Source organism: Megalopta genalis, chromosome 16, assembly GCF_051020955.1.
Source record: "Megalopta genalis isolate 19385.01 chromosome 16, iyMegGena1_principal, whole genome shotgun sequence".
Lineage (NCBI taxonomy): Eukaryota > Metazoa > Arthropoda > Insecta > Hymenoptera > Halictidae > Megalopta > Megalopta genalis.
This window is the reverse complement of record NC_135028.1, coordinates 5,352,407-5,372,428: the sequence shown is the minus strand read 5'-3', so window position 1 is coordinate 5,372,428 and position 20,022 is coordinate 5,352,407. Positions and strand designations below refer to the sequence as shown.

Below are 20,022 nucleotides of genomic sequence, written 5' to 3'. Positions count from 1 at the left end.
ACGCCGAGAGTCTCGCCAGAGTACCATTAGATAAACAATGATTTCATACGTATATAGAACAGAGTGCTCTTTGTCTTTAGGTGACGTTTTTGCTTTCGTCTTTGTGAATAGTCTTCAGTCTCCTGGAGCAATCAGGAGAGTAAAGACGGTCCTTCCTCGTACATCAAATTAATAAACTAAAAGGGATAAGTTTAATTCACTGCGTTTTACTTTTATTTATCTACCCATTTCCAATATGCACAATGAAAATTCCATTGAAATCGGTTGATGTTATGGGCTGCGAACACTTCAAGTGCGCGAAGATAGTGGTTCTTCTCGATTTTCAACGAAAACAAGTGAACATCGATTTCGAATCTACGAAACGCATTTTTAAAATTTTCGTTATAGTGTCGGATAAAAAAGTTTAGAAATGAGTTCTTATCGTTGTTAACATTCCAAGTAACGTATTCCAGATATTATCTAGTAAACTGGACCTTGTACCATCTACAAAAAAATTCAAGTCGATAGTCCTGTTTCAAAACAAGGTATAGCGTTTTAAAAAGTGTACGAATACATTTGTCAGGTACTGTACATAGCTATGGTAGAATAATCAAGTACAAGTATATCTGGATGAAAATTTGATGAACCAAAAATTCAATTTTGATGATGAAAATGTAAAAAAATTTTGATGAATTAAATATCCAATTAAAATTAAACAATAGAGGCATCGTTTAGGAATTGCACTTTACAGTAATAATTTTTCACTTGCCAAGATGGACAATACCTACACGTGATTCGCATTCCACCAAAACGGATTCTCTTCCGGATTTGAAGAAAGCAGGCCTCCGACTGTAACAAACAATGGAGAAATTATTGTTCCTTGTTCCCTCCTAAATAAACTCGTTAAAACAGCTGAAATTTTCAAAAAATATCAAGGCAACAACCTACAATGAGATGTACAGATGTACACGTTTTTTCAAACAATTCTGCATTTACGAACAGTTTTTTCATTTTCCCTTAGCGGCTAAAAGGTACGCGACCGCTTTAACCACTTAACGCATAATAATTTTCATTCGTACGTGCCGTTCTAGAACTGCGAAGCAATTTTAAGCTTGCTTTCGCACAATTGTGAAGAGAAAACCGACGTTATTAAAAAATGAAACGGTTTCGAATCTAATATTGTTTATACGGATTTTTCACTCGAACGATCAATCATTTCGTAGATCATATTAACCTTCGTGCACTCCATATTAATACTTACAAAAATGTTATTCATGCCTCTGCAACCTTTACACCCTCGTGCGCATAAAATCATCCACTTCGCGGATCAAAACTGGCCGTTTTTTCTTGAATTTCTAAATCTAATTCACAAATTCGACTGCGCGAATAATCATAAACAAATAAATTCCATTTGTAAAAAGGTGATCGCGATCTACGGGAGGATCAACTTTCTGTGCAAAACCTGTACGCTTTAAAACTGTGTTGTTCGTTAACACGTTCCGTGCCACGTGTACCATCGATGGTACACGCTTGCATGTTTACTTAGTGAACTGAACAAATTGTTTACAAGAAATTTAGAACCGAAGAATCAATTTCCACCGCAAGAATGGGCGTTGATAAGTTTTTGTTACGTTGTTACGTGTACGAGAATTAATAATTGCACGTAATACATCAAGTTTTAGTCAAATATCAAAGTGTGAAGATTCGAGTAAAAAAGCTCGGCACGGAACGTGTTAATTTATCGAGCTCGCGGCATGCTCGGGCACGAGCGTTAAGGGATTAAAGAAGGCCGAACTGTACAACTTCCATAGACCGGGGGCGTTATAGGAAACTGATTCGCTATTTCGCGGAACCGAGGTCTAGCTTTTGTCGCACGGTACCGAAAGATCTAGCAGCGGGCACCGTGGTTTCTCCGAAGTAGGTTGAACAACGTCGCGAGCCGGAACAATGCGACGTGCCTTCACGCGCGACACGGACAACGTCAGCAGCGTGCCGCGAGCGGAAGAAAGGATTGCGGAACAGCGTGTTCCAGGGAAACGTTAGAAAGTGTCAGAGAGCGTCGGGATAGTCTCGGAGCGGAAAAGGCTGCTCACCGTCGCGTGTCTCAGGCCACTGCGTCGATGTCATCAGATGCCGGAGCCGTAGCCACCTGTTCCTGCAGCTCTTGTGATCGTAGCAATACCAGCCACCTTCCAAGAAAATGACCCACCGCTTCGAGCCGTGCGACTTTCGCAGGTAAAATCCCGCCTGGGATCCGTCGTTGCAAGTGATCGACCTGTTGCTCAGATAGACTCTCTTCAGGCCCCTCTGCTCCTCCAGTCCGTACTTCTCCAGGATCTTGATCAGCTTCTGTATCGTGTTGCTCTGGATCATCGGCGAGCCAGAAGACACCGAGACGGTGTTCGTCGGCTTCTCGTCCGCGGCTATCGCGAGTATCAGAGCCGTCAGCCACACCGAGATCTAGGGAACAGAGTTTCTCGTGTCACGATACCTGTTCATGCCAGACCCTCCACCCTCGCGGTAGCCTCGGCAGAGGCCCTACCTTCTTCAGCCCTTCGAACATCGCGCGAGGAAGCCTCGGCCGACTCTACTTTCGTTTCATTCTTTCGCTAATCCTTATGCTAACAACCCCCGATACGCGTTTACTATAATTCCTTCAAGAATTCCCTGCCTCCGTAATGTTTCATGGAATCGCTGCTCCGAACGTGCATTCTGCGAACAAGATTACGTCAATTTCTATTTTCAGGATAAAAATTTATAGGAAGGACCCTAAGCTCGCGGGCTTTAAAATTCCTCGCATGCTCGGCTACCGGCTCAAGGATTAATAATTTCAACGAGATGACGTTGATACATCGATATTCTTAAATTCCCGGGAATGTCGCCGGAAACGGTCTCCATAAATTCTACAAACGCACCAACTGTGTTGTTGCGGGATCACTGCCATTTTGTTGCACCAAGACGACGCCGTAGTCAAAATAGCAATTCCATGAACCGCTTGATCCGGTGACACGGGCACGCATTGCGTAACATCCGCCGCTATACGAATTTATATCGAATGGTCGCCACTGAGAATAATTGTGAACACCGTATTCTTAATACTGCGAGGTAACGTTAATTTTCCTGTATTATTTTCACAAGAATTGTTGCATTAATGAATTCAGTGGCTCCATTGTAAATTCTCCCCGATCGTCCTTCAGCTTGTAAAACAGGAAATGGACAATTTGAGATGAGAGGATACGGTTGTTCGAGCAACGCGGCTCGTTTATATAGTCGTCGATAATAAATAAAAATCAACAACTATAAAAACGAGCCGCATCTTCACTTACAAGCCGAAGGACAATTGGGGAGAATTTACTGTAGAGCTACTGAACTAATTAATGTAATAATTCTTGTGAACATAGTACAGGAAAATAAATGTTACTTTGCGATACAAATAGACAATTTGAGGAGAGGAGATACGATTATTCGATTCTTGCGCCTCGTTTTTAAAATTACCGATTGTCAACAACTATAAAAACGAGTCGCAAGGCTCGAATAATCGCGTCTCCTCTTCCCAAAGTGTCCATTTTTGCTTACAAGCTGAAGGACAATCGGGGAGAATTTACTTACTCCCTAATTCGCGCATAGATTAAGCACAAAAATGGACAATTTGAGGAGAGGAGAGATCACCGATTGTCAAAAACTATAAAGATGAGCGGCAAGACTTAAACAATTGTACTTCCTCTTCCCAAATTGTCCATTTCTGTGCGCAGTTCGAGCGCGAATTAAGGAGAAATTACTGCACTCGTAAAATCCGTTTTGACAGTTTCCTAAAGAGTCAAAACTCTTGACGACTGTGGAAGAGGAGATAAACTCGGTTAAGAAGATAAACGCTAACAATTGAATCCGACATGCAATTCTTGCAATGAAACAATCATTCGCGAAACGATTCCCCGTTAAATCATCGGAGCCGGTGAAATAGAAAAATTTCAATTCCACCAAAATCATAGCAGAGAGCAAAATTAAAATTTCCGCGGGCACATTTCGCAGCCGTCCCCAATTATTTACTACGAGAGGGTCGCATTAGAAAACTGCTCTCGTAACGCAACGGGGCCGAGAACGCGGAGTAAATTTCGCAGCATCCGATTCAGACGAATGTTTACATCGTAGCAGCGCGCGGCTCGCGTCTCCTCGAAATTCGAAAAAATTCCAATTTCGGAGTGCCGCTCGGAATCGAATTAAATGACGGCCGGGAGGGAAGTCCCGTTCCCGTGAGTTACTAAACTTGAAGCGCGGGCCGAGGACGTTAATCATCGGCGGCAGTCTATGATAATGAGCCGGCGAGATATCGCGGCTGAATGGGCAGAAATTGCAAGTCGAGGAGATAAGCTCCAGCATCGTTGATAACTCGGCGCAGGTCGAGAATGACCGGTCTATTACTCGACTTGTTGGATAAATACATCTCGGGATGGAATATTGTTTATCGCACGGATGATGCTGTTAAACCGGATACAGCTCCCGAGCGTGTTATAAACGAGCTGCGAAGCGTTTTCCAGCTGAATCTATTTATGAAAATCTGCCGGAGGATAGAAGCTTGTCTTTCCCTCCCGTTCGCTCCGTAAACGATTGTTCAAGCTCGCTCGACGGTAACCTTGTTAACCGACTACTGACAGGGAAACGTCGGATCCTCGTGTTCACGAAACACTGCACGCTCGTAGGACCGACGACGGCCCGGTTCCTTGCCGTGCCTGGCGCCAGAAAAATTTGGAGGATCCGTTCGTTCGAAATGATTCGCTGGGCGCGAGCGTAGAAAGCGATAACGAGGAACGACGCCGAGGATCGAGGAGTAGGTCGCGGGAATAATTTCAAAGGAGGAAACGTCGATCCTCTCTCCGCGGCGCCACTCTCTCCTTCTCCTCTCCTTCGCTCCTTTTCACCGATGCCGGTGTGTTTCGCCAGCGCGCAAACACACAGCACGGAGCACGGAGCTCGGACCGCGCACAGCAGCCTTCCTTCAATCTTCCCCTACCTGCCGATCCGTGTCCTCCCCACCTCTTCGACCGATCCTCGGGGCCCTCTTTCCTCCGTAGCCACCTTTATTGCGACGCAGGCTACTTAGGATTAAATTCCAGTTTCCAGGACGGTAACCGGCGGCGGAAACACCTCGGAAACAGAAGCTCGTTCGGCCGGGCAACGAGATGAAAGGCTGCCGCCCAACTGTTGGACGTTGAAAAGGAGAAACGTTGTTGCGACGCAATTATGATCGGGCATAATGGCCCGCCAACACCGGATTGGCTCGGGACCACGTCGTCGAGAGTGACGCCAGCGGCGAGAAACTTATAAGGGAGTATCCTCCGACGCTTTGATGCCCGGTTTGATGGAACTCCGCGGCGGTTATTAATGGGCGATACGTGTTTGTACGCCGGTTTGAGATCTTTTTGCCCTGTCGATGGCCGCGCCGCACCGAAATATCGCGGCGAAATTGCGGGCAACGTTCGCGAATCAGTTGTTGCACCCTCCTCTCTTGCGCGTAAACGCAATCGTTTTCTCATCGTTACGCTGTTTAGAATCATCCGGCGAAATGAGACTTTCTCGATCGGTTGCGACGAATAGGCATTTTTTTCCTCCTTGAAAATGGCACTTACGCGCGATGAAATACGGTGGACTCCCGTACAACGCGGGGAATACGTTTTGTGTAATAGGAAATCGCGTTGTACGGGATCGTATATCTTAAAGACGTCTGTTTTTTATTTTGATTTGTACTTTCGACAATATAACGTCATAAAGCTCACAGACATTAGCTAAACTGAACGAAAAAATTACAATTTATATTAAATAAGAAGGTGCCTTAATACTTTTGGAGGAGGATGTACATTTGCTTAATAAAATTGTATTCTTAACGATATATATTGGGTTGGCAACTAAGTAATTGCCGATTTCAGTTATAGACGTCTCTCACTCCCATTTTTATGATATCCGTAAATGTTATATTATAAAATTATTATTATGTTATTTTTTATTATCCGTGAATGTTAGCAACTGGACAAATTGAATGCAGCGGTCAAGGAAAAGTTTTTCTCAAGAAAAACCAGAATTGGTCGATCGTAAAGGTGTCATTTTCCACACGTCTTTGTCCACTCGGCAAAAATTGATGGATATTGCTTGGGAATTGATGTTACACCCACCATATAGCCCTGATCTCGCACCATCGGATTACCACTTATTTCGATCCCTGGACAACTCCCTTCGTGGTAAAACTTTTAACGATGATGACGCTGTAAAATCTCACTTAACTCAGTTTTCGGCCGAAAAGGATCGGACTTTCTACGAGCGGGGAATTTTCAAGTTGTCAGAGAGATGGCAAAAGGTCGTCGAACGAAATGGAAAATACATTACAGATTAAACTTCGTTCCAAGTAGAAAAAAAATTTTTATTTCATCGAACAAATCGGCCATTACTTAGTTGCCAACCCAATATTATTGCGAGCTTCAGACCGTCGGCCATTATACCTTGCGGATCGTGCAGACTTGAACTCGCAGACAGTTCATGGGATAGAAACTATGGTATTGGACCAGCTGCTCGGCAGACGTCGCGAAAAATGCGGAAATATTTTTTCGTCAGCCGGGGATCACCGTCCACGGAAACACCTCGCGCATTCGTTGGCCATGTTTGTCGTCAAAGGAAACACGGTCCCGACAATTACCAGGAATTGCCTCGAAGTCGCCGTTATCGCTCTGCAGAAGTCCGTTAATTATCTCCCAAGTGTTTCCACTCGGCGAAACAGAATCTCTAAGCCGGCCCCGTTAACTACGGCTAATCCGTGCAAAGTCGTCGTAGAATCCGGCCAGGCCAGTCGTAAATATCATTTACGCGGAACTGCTCGGCTGGAGGATCCGCCAGAAGGAAACGCTTTTCCCGTTCCCCCGCGGGTTTTCACGGTCCAGCGACCCGGGCTCGCTCGATTACGGAAAAACTCGCCACCTCCGCTCCCCCGGCCGGGGAAAATCGGTTCCGGCCGGAACGCGACCGTCGTTCGTTGCTGATTTTACGACAGGCTCGGCCCCGGCCGTAGCCGCGACGAATCCGAACTTTCCGGCAGATCGTAAATAAAATTCACGGCTCCGGGTCCTCCTACGCTCCGCGTAACCGCTTTATTATACCGTAAATCAACCTGCCCCGGCATTCGAACGCTCGTACACTCCGCGCACCCGAGTTTCACGACGAGACCTGTCGATCATTCGCGGAATACCTTGCGAAAAAAACAACGCCGGAGTCGGCTGACGGAGATCGCCACGGATTATTGGCGCCTGCTAACCTTGAACGATAGCGACGCGATAATCCTTCCATCGTGACGCCGTAATTTGTCGCCGCCGACGCTGCATCCCCCTATTAATTTTCCGCGGGTTAACACGCGTATCTTGGCTCCGTTGCCAGCGATCGCTCCCACGCTTCGAGGCTTAAATCGAGGATCGGATAGTTATTGTTTTTTTTTTCAAACGTTTCGAACTTATGCATTTGTTTAAACCTGTTGGAGCGAGAATGAGGGTAAGAAATGTACTAAGGACGTATCGCGCGAGATCGCGCGGAAGTCTGAAAGTCTGAAATCACAGGAATGAAAATCGTCCACCCGTGACAATATACGAACAGCGTAACGTGATTTTCATCTGTTTTCGATTGTTGATCACGTATTGCAATCGTCGCGAAACCGTATCCTAATCTTGCAAATTGCGTTTAAAGCTTTAGGCGAAATCTGAAAACTTCTTCACTAATGTATGTATATTCTTAGCAGTAATTGACAGTGAGGTAAGTTAATTTACGCTATTTTAATTGTATGGAATACATTATGCATAAAACCACTGTATAATCTCAATGGTACGCATGAATTCGTTTCTACTTTATATTAAAAATGTGGTCGATCTCTTCTCTAATTCTGGTATACACCGACTATACTAATCCGGGAGAGTTCGACCACATTAATTGTTCCGTCCTACAAACGGAATTTTTAGTCTTCTTCTACCCGGATTTCTTCAAAGGGAATTTGTTTTCGCTTCAAGTTGGATATAGCTTAATTTCCATAGAATTCCGTTTGGCTTAACGAGACAATACTCGTATTGCCACGAACAAGTGCAGCTGTCATGGTCAGAAAACGCGGTAGGCAACTTGCAAACATTATAAATAGTTCAGAGAACATTAGGACAATAAAGAACAAGGTGACTATAAAGAAACATAGAAATATTTCAATTAAAGGGAGGAAGAATTTAAAGAAACGTACAAAACAATTAGAATAATCATTCGATTCAAGCAGAGATAATCTAGTTTTACGAGAAAGTAACACGTCATTAGAAGAATGGAACCAAAATGAATGCGTGAGATGCAGCGAGGACTATTTCGAAACCACAAAAAGTGAAAACTGGCTTAAATGCGTTTGGTGTGGTCGTTGGTACCACGAGGGATGCTCCAAATATGAGAATTCTTGTGATTTATGTGGGAAGCAGAAGAAAAATAACATAAGAATTACTTTTTTAAATTATAATACTTTTTATAAGCTATAGCCAAGGCTATTTTCCGAGGTCGCTCTCACCCGTAGTAAGTGAACACTCTAGCCCGATGATGAGGGTGAGATCATCCACTTACAGTATCTTTGTTTTTTGCCTGAAAATGGCAGGACATATTTTAATTTGATGCAAAATATTGTTCATCTATATGTTAAATTACTTAGCACTGCTGTAATTTGGTTAATTCAAAAAGTGGTTGTCGGACTCTCCCGGACTTACCCTATAGATCAATTTCTTAGCTCTGAACAACGCGAATAATCAACGTTTAGGTCTATCTCACCTCATCTTAATTTTTCATTCTAAAAAAGGAATTTACGAAACCAATTATTTATGGCTCCGTTCGATTCATTTTTTTAATGACTGCGTCAATTCGATGTCGAAGAACAGGTTGTGACGTAGAAATGAGGCACGGACCAGGGTTAAACAATTATCGTGCATCGAAATAGCGTACACAGGTGAATGAAGTTATTGTAAACCATAAATTGAATCTTCATAGAGAAGATCGAATCTCGAAAGCGTGTCGAATTTCTCCGCTGGGGACCGTTGACGCAGGTTTCTTGTTAGTATTTCATTCCGACCGTTACCCTTTGAAGAATCGGGAAGCATATAATTACTGAAATCTCCGGGATTCCCGAGAAACGGCAAGATCAACGAGCCGTCCCGAGATCAATTTCTGCGCGGAATCCGAAGCTCGACCCGCTAATCCACTTTCATCCCCTTTAAATTTATAATCCGACCGGATCCCCGTATAATTCGGACGCGCCTACCAAAGAACTTGTCCCGGTGCTTATGAAAGCCTCGGTCCTCTTTTTCTCTCTCCCCTTGTTCATTGCACCAACCCTTTGCTGACCCTTTCTTCCGCGTCCGGCGCATTAGGGGGTGTCCTGGGCGTGAAGGTGTCCGTCATAATTTGCCACCCGACGCATAATCCCCGTGACAAAGGCCGACAAAGTGACGGCTGTTACCGGCCGCCACCCTCTATTCAGCCTTACGGAGATTCCGGTAGCAGGTAAAGCATTTCAAGATTCCCGGGATCGGAATCGAGGGATGAATCCGGACCAAAATAAATGGCTACGACGCAAAGTAGTCCAACGCTCGTCGTCCGCCCGGCTGGCTGCTCTCCCCCTCCTTCGATACCGTTTAGAGCAAAACTTTCATCCAGGCTACAGCTTTTGCATGCAAATGAAAGTTTCGAGACGCGCCTTTTCGAGCTTAGTGTATTCTACTTACGGCGGCAAACTTTTCACTCGATCTACCGTAAAACAGGGGTAAAAAAGATGGGACATTCCATGTTATTGTATCGGTGCGAAGGAGAGACTTCAATTTTTATGCTCCAGAAGTTATTGTAGTTGTATCATTGAGAAAGAACGTCCCCGTCTGCTTCTTCGCTTTCTAATGGAAATGCGCATTAAAAAGTAAGAACCGAGGGTGGTGAAAGTAGAGGCTTCTCCCTTTGAAACGGGCTCGGATAAATCGTTCAACGCGATTTTGTGTCACGGAATTACGACAGAATAAATATCGAAAATGCTTCGTGTACGTTTATTGGTCGACGCAGCTTTCGATTACGAATCGAGTCGAGAATTTCCCGTTTAATACGAAACGAAATTACGTAGAAATCCTGAGTTTCTCATCTTTAGAAGTACAAAAATTATAATGTTATAAAGCTGGACCAACTAAATCGGTTCGAATATTCTCGAGTAGCCTCGCGAATGGTAGAATCGGAATCTTTCCGTGGATTCAGTGTCCAAATGTTCCGATTTGAATGGAGAGAATTTAATAATTGTCGCGCCGATGGTTCGTTCGAACGGTGGACAGCTGTCGATATTCGAGTGACCCCCTCGGTTGCCGTCGAATATCAGAGCGCAAAAGTCGACAGATCTGCTTAACGGCCTCCCTTTCGGCCACGGAAATTCGCTCGTGCAATTTCACGGCACCCCACCGTGTTCTTCAACCGCCGCCTTATTCGAACCTCGACAGCCCTTATTTTCCGACTGCGATGACTGTAATCACTGTCGTTGTTACCTTCGGATTACTCCGACACGAAAAAGGATGTTCTAACCAATTTCCCAGTGGACGATTGCGACTATTTCTACTAGGTGAACCAAATTACAGCAACACTGACAGATCTATGAGATCGGAAAACTAGTCGATTAACGAACTAGTTAAACTAGTTAATTAACAAGACTGTTCGTAGAAACATTTCTCTTGCGCGTTGAAGTTCTTGAGATAGATGCATGATGGTATTTTTTGAAAAACTGTCGAGGAAACGTGCCATGAAAGGCACGATTAAAAAGAAAAGACAAAAAAAACAACTAAAAGACCACTTCTACTTCTACTTGATACCATTGGAGTGGTCAACTACCCGACTATGAATGTACGTGGTGCTATTAACACGTTCCGCGCCACGTGTTCCGTCGATGGTACACGTTAAACTTTCCATTCAGGTCGCGTGTACCACCGGTGGTACTTACAAGCTAGCATATTTATTTGATGCACCAGAGAGAGATATTTTATAATAATTTTAGCACCGAAGAATATATTTCCACCAGAAGAGAGTGAGGCGTTATAAAAAAATTCAGTATAGAACAAAGTAGATAAGTTTGTTTAACCCGAGAAAGATAACCTACGTCGCAGAGGCGCCTGCGAAGACTGTTGATTTTTGTTAATTTTTCATAGAGGTCATAGTTGGTCTAGTGATTTAAGTTTAAAATTACTTAAAATATAAAAAAATATAATATAAATGCATTTTATTTTTACAATAATGCCAAACCTTTAAAATGACTAGATTAACTTAAATAAATATCCATTGTTAGTATAAAATTGACGCCTTAGAAAAGCATGCGCCTCTGAAGCGTATGGTTATCTTTTACGTACGTTGTCATATGGTTATCTTTCTAGGGTTAATTGTTATATGCACAGTAATTAATAACTAGTTATTCATAGCGTATCAATCCTTAGTGAAAACGTCAAATGACCTGATCGTACAAGTACATGTTAATTTGTCGATGTTTAAAAAATGTGCTTTGTCTATTTCATAAATTAATCTTGAAAGGGACCTTGATATTTATGAATGGGACAGTGTAATAAGACAGAATAATATTGTTATAATTTCTTAAATTATTGCGTAACTAACTAATAACGATATGTTCGAAAATTTCACAATTCATCTTATTGGACTTCTTTTTTGCATCAATTTCTCCGTGCACTGCATCTTCTATTTTATTTAAACTAACACAACCTCGTTCTCAGATGGCCTACTTCGACTGAAAAAATCAGTAAACGTATTCAAAAACAAGAATATTTTAACGTACAATAAACGTGCATTGAAAAGTACGGCGATCTTCTGAAAGGACAGAACTTATGACAAGGATGCCACAATTATTAATGATTCATTGTGTACCTTTCGTTTCAGTGAGTGAATTAAAACGTTAAACCAAATGCTTGTTCAAACGTAGTCAGAAACTACAAAATTAAAGCGTGTATTACCGTCATGTTTGGTTCATTAACAATTGGTGATTAGGTGAAAATGCATACGCATCAACGTATGATTGGCCAGATTTTTTCTTCTCGATCAGATTCTCCCATCTTCGGTGTATTTACAGTGTCCATTTCATAGCACACTTTCTTCTACAGCGAATTCTCCCTAATTGCCGCTCAGATTGTGCACAGAAATGGACATTTGGGAAGAGGAGATACGATTATTCGAGCCTTGCACCTCGTTTTAACCGACTGTCAACAACTATAAAAACAAGCAACAAGGCTCGAATAACAATACCTCCTCCTCCCAAATTGTTCCTTTCCGTGCACAATCCGAGCGTCGATTATGGCGAATGAACTGTACAAGGTACTAAAGGAAGATACAAAACGACTACTGTGAAGCACACGGCAATACTTGAAACAACAACCACCAAGGATCGCGAGGCGACCTAATCTCGTTGCAGAGAACAGATTGCTATCAGTTTGTACACATGCGAACAGCAAAACATTCAAGAACATTATGTCGCAAAGAGTGGGGTAAAATACGAAAAAGTGGAGTGGTAGCCGCCATTGGATCACGGTACCAGAATGTCCGCGCGACCTCGCGTTTCCCACAGCCGAGCTGAACTCCTCCGCACCGAAAGATTTTAATTAGATACGCAGCACGCGGCGGTGCCTGAAATCGTGACGGCTTAATAGAAACGCAAGCAAATGACATTAAAGCTCCCCTCGGAGCTGCGTTCGGCGACGACGCCGACGACAAGGACGGAAGGGGGCGCTAAGGACGGCTGACAATTGCAGTCAATCTCGGTATAGAGCTAGCTAACAGGTCCCCGAGCGGTAAAAGCGTTCGCCGTGAGTTGCGGTGTAAGATCGTTAAGCCGTGGTAAGCGCGAAAGCGTGGCAGCAGCAGCAGCGACGACGACAGCAACAGCAGCAATAGCAGTAGCAGTAGCAGTAGCAGTAGCAACAGCATCAGCATCTGCAGGAGAGCCTGCGTTTCGCGACGTCGACAACGACGGAGACGACGTTGGCTCCTCGTGCGAAGCCCCCGAAGAAGCGGCGACGTTTCTGTGTGCACGCGGTTATGGTAATGCGAGGTTTGCGGTGCGTGTTAGCCGGCTGCGTGAGCGGCCCTCGTAATGGTAACGAGACGGTCTCTCACCATCATCATCAACATCCGGACGACGAAACACGATGCGAACGATCAACGACTGTTGCGGGTTCCGAGCCGCGGCCTCAAAGGTGCCGACCGCGATCCGCTCGCTGGCTATTTTTAACTTGTTTTCGCGTCCATCGTGAGTACCGAGGCACACCGGTGTGCCTCGTAAGCGTGCGTTCGATGGAATGCCACGCACCACCGGCTACCGGAGCACCCGCGAAACGAATCGATCTTCTGGAAAAAGAGGCCGCCGGCTTGGATACCTCGGGGATGGGACCAGCCTGAACAAAGAAAAATGGCTAACGAGCGACCGTCGCGTCGCGAGAACGCGACGCGGGACTCGCCCGGAAGTCGCCTGCTCTCGGAACCGCATTGGTTACCGGGGTCAACGTCGGGGCCGATGATTCTGGCAGCCGTCGAGGTGTCTATCTGGGTCTAGTCCGTCGAGGACGATAAAGTCATTTGATTACGACGAACAATAAGCCAGAGTTCATTGTTTACACTTAGAGAATTTTCTTCGAGCTTTATGGAAAATATGAAATGATAGAATTTTTATATATAATATTTTAATTAAATAACGTTTCGCAAAAAGCTCGTGGAAATCTTACGAAATAAAAATTGCTCGCTTCGACAGTACAGTAAATTCTCTCCAATTGTCTCTCGGCTTGTAAACAAAGATGGACAATTCGGGAAGAGGAGATACGATTACTCGAGCCTCGTAGCTCGTTTTTATAGTCGTCGATCGTCAACAACTATAAAATCGTGCCGCGTGGCATGTTTAGAAGCCGAAGGACAATCGGATAGAATTTACTGTACCATGATTATCTGCATTTTTATCGTGTCCACTGAGAGAGTTTGTACATTCGAGTTCAAGGATTAAAGGTCGGATGTGAACCTAATACAAGATTCTCGACCGCGGAGAGCATAGACATCCGTCGGTAAATATTGAGCAAATCCACGTAGTCTCTCAGCTTCTTATTTTATTTCCTTCCAATGTCAATCTAACTTTTTAAGACTGCGAGCCAGAAACGGCTGACAAGGTATAGCGGGTTGTAATAAATCCAATTAACGTTGCGATGCTCGTGCGGGGCGTGGTGATCTTCGGTAGATTAATTTCATATTATTGCTGATGGACGGCGCATATCATGCATGGAATGATAGACCATCAGTCTGCGCAACTTGATGGCCTCATTAATAAAAGAAGCACTACCAGAAGTCTTGTTTTATTCGTTTCACACATTCCTTGCAGCTATTATAGCCTGTTATTGATAGACGGGACCCGAGGTACCATCAATGATTATGAAAGGTGGCTACCCTATTCCTGTTGCTCGCGTAGTACGAGCCTGAAGCGATTCAAATCGAGTGAACAGTTATCTGCGACAGAAATTTAAGGAACTTCGGGAAAAATCCCAGCTGGATAATGACATGAATTTTCTGTCTAATACGTAGGCGACTTTTTGCATCTGAGTGACGACTCTGAGGCGATGGTAAAAATTGCTGAACTATTTTCGAAAGAATTTTCGCGTTGCTAAATTTATCTATATTCGATAAATTGTCAAACAATAGAAATATTCTATAAGCATACACGTTCAATTTTACATGTGTCGAATGAAAAGAATCGTGTCGAATGGAAATACTGTAGGCTGAAATAAATGTCTTCAATTTGGAATTAAAATATAGTAAATTCACCCTAATTGACGCTCGGCTTGGAAATAAAAATGGACAACTTGAGAAGAGGAGATACAATTATTCGATTCTTGCGCCTCGTTTTTAAAATTACCGATTGTCAACAACTATAAAAACGAGTCGCAAAGCTCGAATAATCGCATCCCCTCTTCCCAAAGTGTCAATTTTTGCTTACAAGCTGAAGGACAACTTACTCCCTAATTCACGCATAGATTAAGCACAAAAATGGACAATTTGAGGAGCGGAGAGATCACCGATTGTCAAAAACTATAAAGACGAGCGGCAAGTCTTGAACAATTGTATTTCCTCTTCCCAAATTGTCCATTTCTGTGCGCGATTCGAGCACGAATTAGGGAAAAATTACTGCATCCGTAAAATCCATTTTGAAAGTTTCCTGAAGAGTCAACCCTTGACGACTGTGGAAGAGGAGATGAACTCGGTTAAGAAGATAAACGCTAACAATTGAATCCGACACCTCTGTTCAGCGAAACCGCGATTGAGAGGAACAGAATTTCAAACTAACCGACCCAAACGTACGTGTAATTCTTGCGGTAAAACAATCGTTCCTCCCTCGTTCGAGAAAGGATTCCAGGTGAAATCATCGGAGCCGGTGAAATGAAAAGCGTCAAGTTGTGCGTCAATTAGGGAGCATTTGCCGTAGTCTCGAGTGCAAAGGGTTAATTTCTCTTGCAACCGTAATCGGTGCTTGCGCCGACTGTACCGGGACCAGCGAAGGTAAACAGAAGTTCGACTGCAGCACGCACAGGTTCGTCGAAGTGTTATCCTGCGTGGAGTGGAGATCCATTAGAATTCCGACTAACTCGAAAGCGTTCGTGTCCCTGGAACATCTTGCGGCGAACCGGCGTCAAATCTCGGAAAGCTCCGTGACCTCGTCGCCGATAAATATTCAGAAGCGAGAGCGGGCGTCAATATGAATACATTTGCTAGGTAGTTTGCAGCCTGGCCAACGGGCGAAGCGTTACTAAATCTCCGACTCGCTCTAGTCCGTCCGACATCTATCCTCGTCGACAGCTCAATCGATGGAACCGGCCGCGATCGGGAGAGTCGCATATCTTCTGGCGGAGGAGAAGCGGTGAGGAAGCGGCGGCGAAGCGGAGGAGAAGCGGAGCCAGCCGAGCGGTGCGGACCGCTAAAGAGGCCGACAAGCGGCCCCGGGCACAAGAAGAAGAAGCGTGCGCGGAAGATCTCAAACGCGCCGTCCTCTCCTCCGCGGCGAGGATACGTTTCCAAGCGTCGATCTCGTGCGCGCGCTCCGCTCTTCTCCGCTCGAACTCCGATCCGCTTCGACCGGCCGCGGATGAGGTTTCGAGCTCCCGATGTCGATGGCCTTGTTACGAGCCTGCGGACCTCCTCGTAACGCAAACTTAGAACGTCTAGGCCGGGGCCTTCCTCTTCTTCTTCTTCTTCTTCTTCGGCTTCCATCGGGAACGATCCATGAATCCGATCGGCTTCCGTTTCTTCATGGATATCGCGGTCGGAGGTAGGCCGGCAGGTGTTTTCTTCGCTCCGCGGACCGCCTTTCTTTGCCTTCTCTCGGACTTGTTGACGCGGAACGCATCAACCGGCCAATCCTTATTCTTCGTCTATTTTTTCAAATATTTTTCTGCTTGCTCGCGCAATTAATACCATTCCGCGCGAAACCTCGGCTTTTCTTCCGAGCCGTGGCAGCCAGGGATTAAACAAATTCGTGGCAATTGCCGATCGTTAGAGGATCTCACGCGTTTACGACGAAAACGGGAGTGATCAGAGGCAAACCAGCAGAAACATTTAAATGGCATTAAAAAACGCTATCGTATCGTACAATTAATGCTCGGGGTTCTTGTTCTGCGTTAAAAGGCGGAACCTAATCGTCGTATTTCAATTGAACAGTTTCTTTCTCCGATCAAGGTGAAGAACTTTTTATGAACCGTGTCCGCGGCCGGACATACTTCTGCTCGGATATTTTCCTGTTCGTTCAGCACGATCGTCCTCGCGATGCGTATTTCTTGACACTTTATCGTCCGGTCGTGGTTGAGGCTGCCACTCAGTAAGGACTGGCTTAGTCGCGCGCGCATTTGCTCCCAGTACCGGCTAAATTTTCGCTATTCATTGTGTTGTGCTTATTCCTTTAAAAATAATAATAAATAATAATAATTATTATAATTATAATTCATAAGGATATGGGGAGGTCAGCATACAGGAGGTCAGCTACTAACAAAACAGTAAAGAAGCGAAAACCGTCGATAGCTAAAAGTCGATTAATAGGCTATCGGTCGATAAGCATTGGCAATCGAAAAGCCGATTAATAGGCTAGCGATCGATAAACATTGGCAATCGAAAAGCCGATAAATAGGCTAGCGGTCGATAAAGTGTTAAGCTCCTTTGCTCATTTCTTCGAACCTTCTGCTTCCTTTACAGCACTTAGATGTCAACGCTAGGTCGCCTTTCTTCGTCGCCGGACTCCTCTTCTCAAGTCTGTCGTTGATATCGTTTACCGCACCATTCCGCCGCGTTCCCTTCAGTTTCGAATAACTCGTTGCGACTTGCGCCGATCTCGTCGGTCCCTCGCAAAATACAATGTTGGCGCAGCCAAAAATTGTAGCGCGACGAGGGTAAACGTACCCTCGCGCGTACCCCAGCCCGCATCCGGAACAAGAGAAAAGAGGGGGTAGAGGCACGCTGTAATATCCCCTACAATTTATGGTGAAGAACTCAAGGATGAGGGAGCGAGCGAACGAGCGAGCGAGAGAGAGAGAGAGAGAGAGAGAGAGAGAGAGAGAGAGCGTGAGAGGAAAGGGAGAAGGAGGGCCAGGTTGCAGAAGACAGTAGAAGCACCGAAGAAGGAAGAGAGAAAGTGAAGATAGAGACAGATAGCCCGAGAGAAAGGGGGAGGGATGAATTTAAAGAAGAAGCGGAGAAGGCGAAAGAGAGAGAGAGAGCGAGAAGGGGGGTAGAGAGGAAAGAAGAGGGAGCAGGTGGCAAGATAGGGTATACGCCAGTGGATTAAGGCGCGGAGCGGCGAGTCAAAGAGATTTTCTCCCCATCCCGTCTCGGCGGGGGCCCCTCGGCCTAACAAGGGCTGAAATATGACTGCCTTGCCCTACCTCGCCTCGCCTTAGCCTGCCATGGCTTTGGTCGCCGTGTGCCTTTCGAACGAACCAAGGAAAAGCGAAGGAGATATCTTCTGGCAACTAATTTATCGGTCGGTCTTCATCGAGGCGACCCGGGATCAACGCACTTCTCTCGGGCGGAGATCCTGGCGAACCCCTTTGGCTGCGATTTACCATCAAAACAGTCCGCAAATTTTTCCCTGGTAGCCTTTCGCCGGGATCTCGTTCGGCACTCCGGTTTTCCTGAATTTTTCGGCTGCAAGATGGCAAATCGAACCTTTGGATTTCGCGCAGGCAGCCGATCATGGGGCTCCAATTTTTGTTTGTAACGCAAGAAGCCGATCGATGCATCGTATTTACACGTTACACAGTAACAACGGTCTGTAACTCTTTACGGCCAATTAATTGCGTCCGTTTAATGCTTCAAGGGCTTACGACGGGCTCGGCGTACCAATATCGAAGACTAAAATTTCTACTCTGTCTAATATCGCGTCTTTTGAAACTTGAGGTTGGCTTAAGCGGCGAGCAACAAATACTTTCAAGCGAACTAGTTAGTTCCGAATTATCTTCATTTCCTGATACGTTGTTCACAAATTCATGAAAGTTCCTGCAATCTGGCGCTCACGTTCGGGATAAGACGTTAACATCGGGGGAACCAATTTCCCAGATTTTCGTAGAGGAGCTCCTCTAAAAGTTTCTTGGTTCATCAATCATTCAAAATTATGGTAGGACACGTTGTAACGCGTAAAACGAAAGTTGGTTGCACCGGGAAGTGCGTTCATTCTTCCAGTGAACGCACTCGCCGGTGCCATCGAGAAGATGAAGATGTTGATGGTTCGCAAGAAGAGGCAGAATCTATGGTCCCGGGAGCAGTCGAAAAATGTGCCAAAGAAATCGCGCGAAATTACCAGCTGCGATCGAAGTATTTTTCGACGGAAGAACGATGATGATGATGACCATTTTGTACGCAATGACCGCTCGGTGCGCTTTAAAACCGCAATTTGTACGAGTCGGAGACCCGAGGCCAGCTCTTCCGTGCTGTGAAACCGCAGCAGTCGCGATTTCCGGCCCTCGGAAATTGCTGAAATTACCAAAATCTCGTAACAAACGTCCGAGAAGGACAAGATAAAAAAGTTCGCAGAAAACATCGGGAGCCTTCTCCACCTTCCTCCTTCACATAACTCAACGGCGAGAACAAACTCTTATGCTAAACACCGGCATCTAACATTAGTCACGGTCTCCGTTTCATAACTCATTAAAATAATGTAATTAGTCACTTCGAAAGCGTTCCAATGCCGAGAAATATTTCTGCCGTTTTCCCGTTTCCACAGAATTATTTATTATCTTACGCTGTAAAATACTGTAATTGCTTCAAGTTAACGAACAGTTCTGAATTCTTTAACGTAAAGTTCAACGCTTGACCACGCTTTCAAAAGGATAGATGATTATTCATGAAATCCTTGGACACGCGTAAAATCGAATCTATTTTTATTTTATACGAAATGTACTGTTAGATTGGCCAACAAGTTGTTGCGTTTTCTTCCATAGATGGCAATACAGAAAAATTTCATATTGTACGAAAAATATTCGCTGAATTCTTCGTTGTAACATTTTCTACGATCCCACGAAATAATTGTTTAAATTATAAATCAGACGTCGATAACAATTGACTCAAGCGAAAGAACTAAACATTTCATGGCAAGAATTATTTTAATATCTAAGTGAATATATAATATATCTCTTTTAGTAATAATTGCTAATATTAATATAAATAAACATAAAAATCTTAAACTATATAATAATAAATGTCATGTGAACCACATATTGAACTTATACCAATTAATATTAAAATTCCTACATCACCTATCCGATTACTTAAAATTGTTAAAGTACCTGAATTTAAACTATTTTTATTTTGATAATAAATTACTAAACAATATGAAATAAACCCTAACCCATCCCAACCTAATATAATTCTTAATATTCTAGGACTTAAAATTATTAAACATATTGATAAAATAAATAATAATAATAAATAAATAAAACGAAATCAATAAATATCTGTCTCTATATA

The 20,022-nt window shown here is 44.3% G+C and overlaps 1 protein-coding gene across 1 annotated transcript in view; it reads right to left on the bottom strand.

The window, feature by feature from the left end:
• Positions 1-20,022, bottom strand: part of Notum (palmitoleoyl-protein carboxylesterase notum) — a 54,216-nt gene that overhangs the window by 12,906 nt on the left and 21,288 nt on the right. The window contains exons 2-3 of the mRNA XM_033482830.2: positions 2,073-2,439; positions 768-828 (exon numbers count right to left, since the gene is read on the bottom strand). Coding sequence (XP_033338721.2) covers positions 768-828; positions 2,073-2,439 — 428 coding nt within the window. The remainder of the gene's footprint in view (positions 1-767; positions 829-2,072; positions 2,440-20,022) is intronic.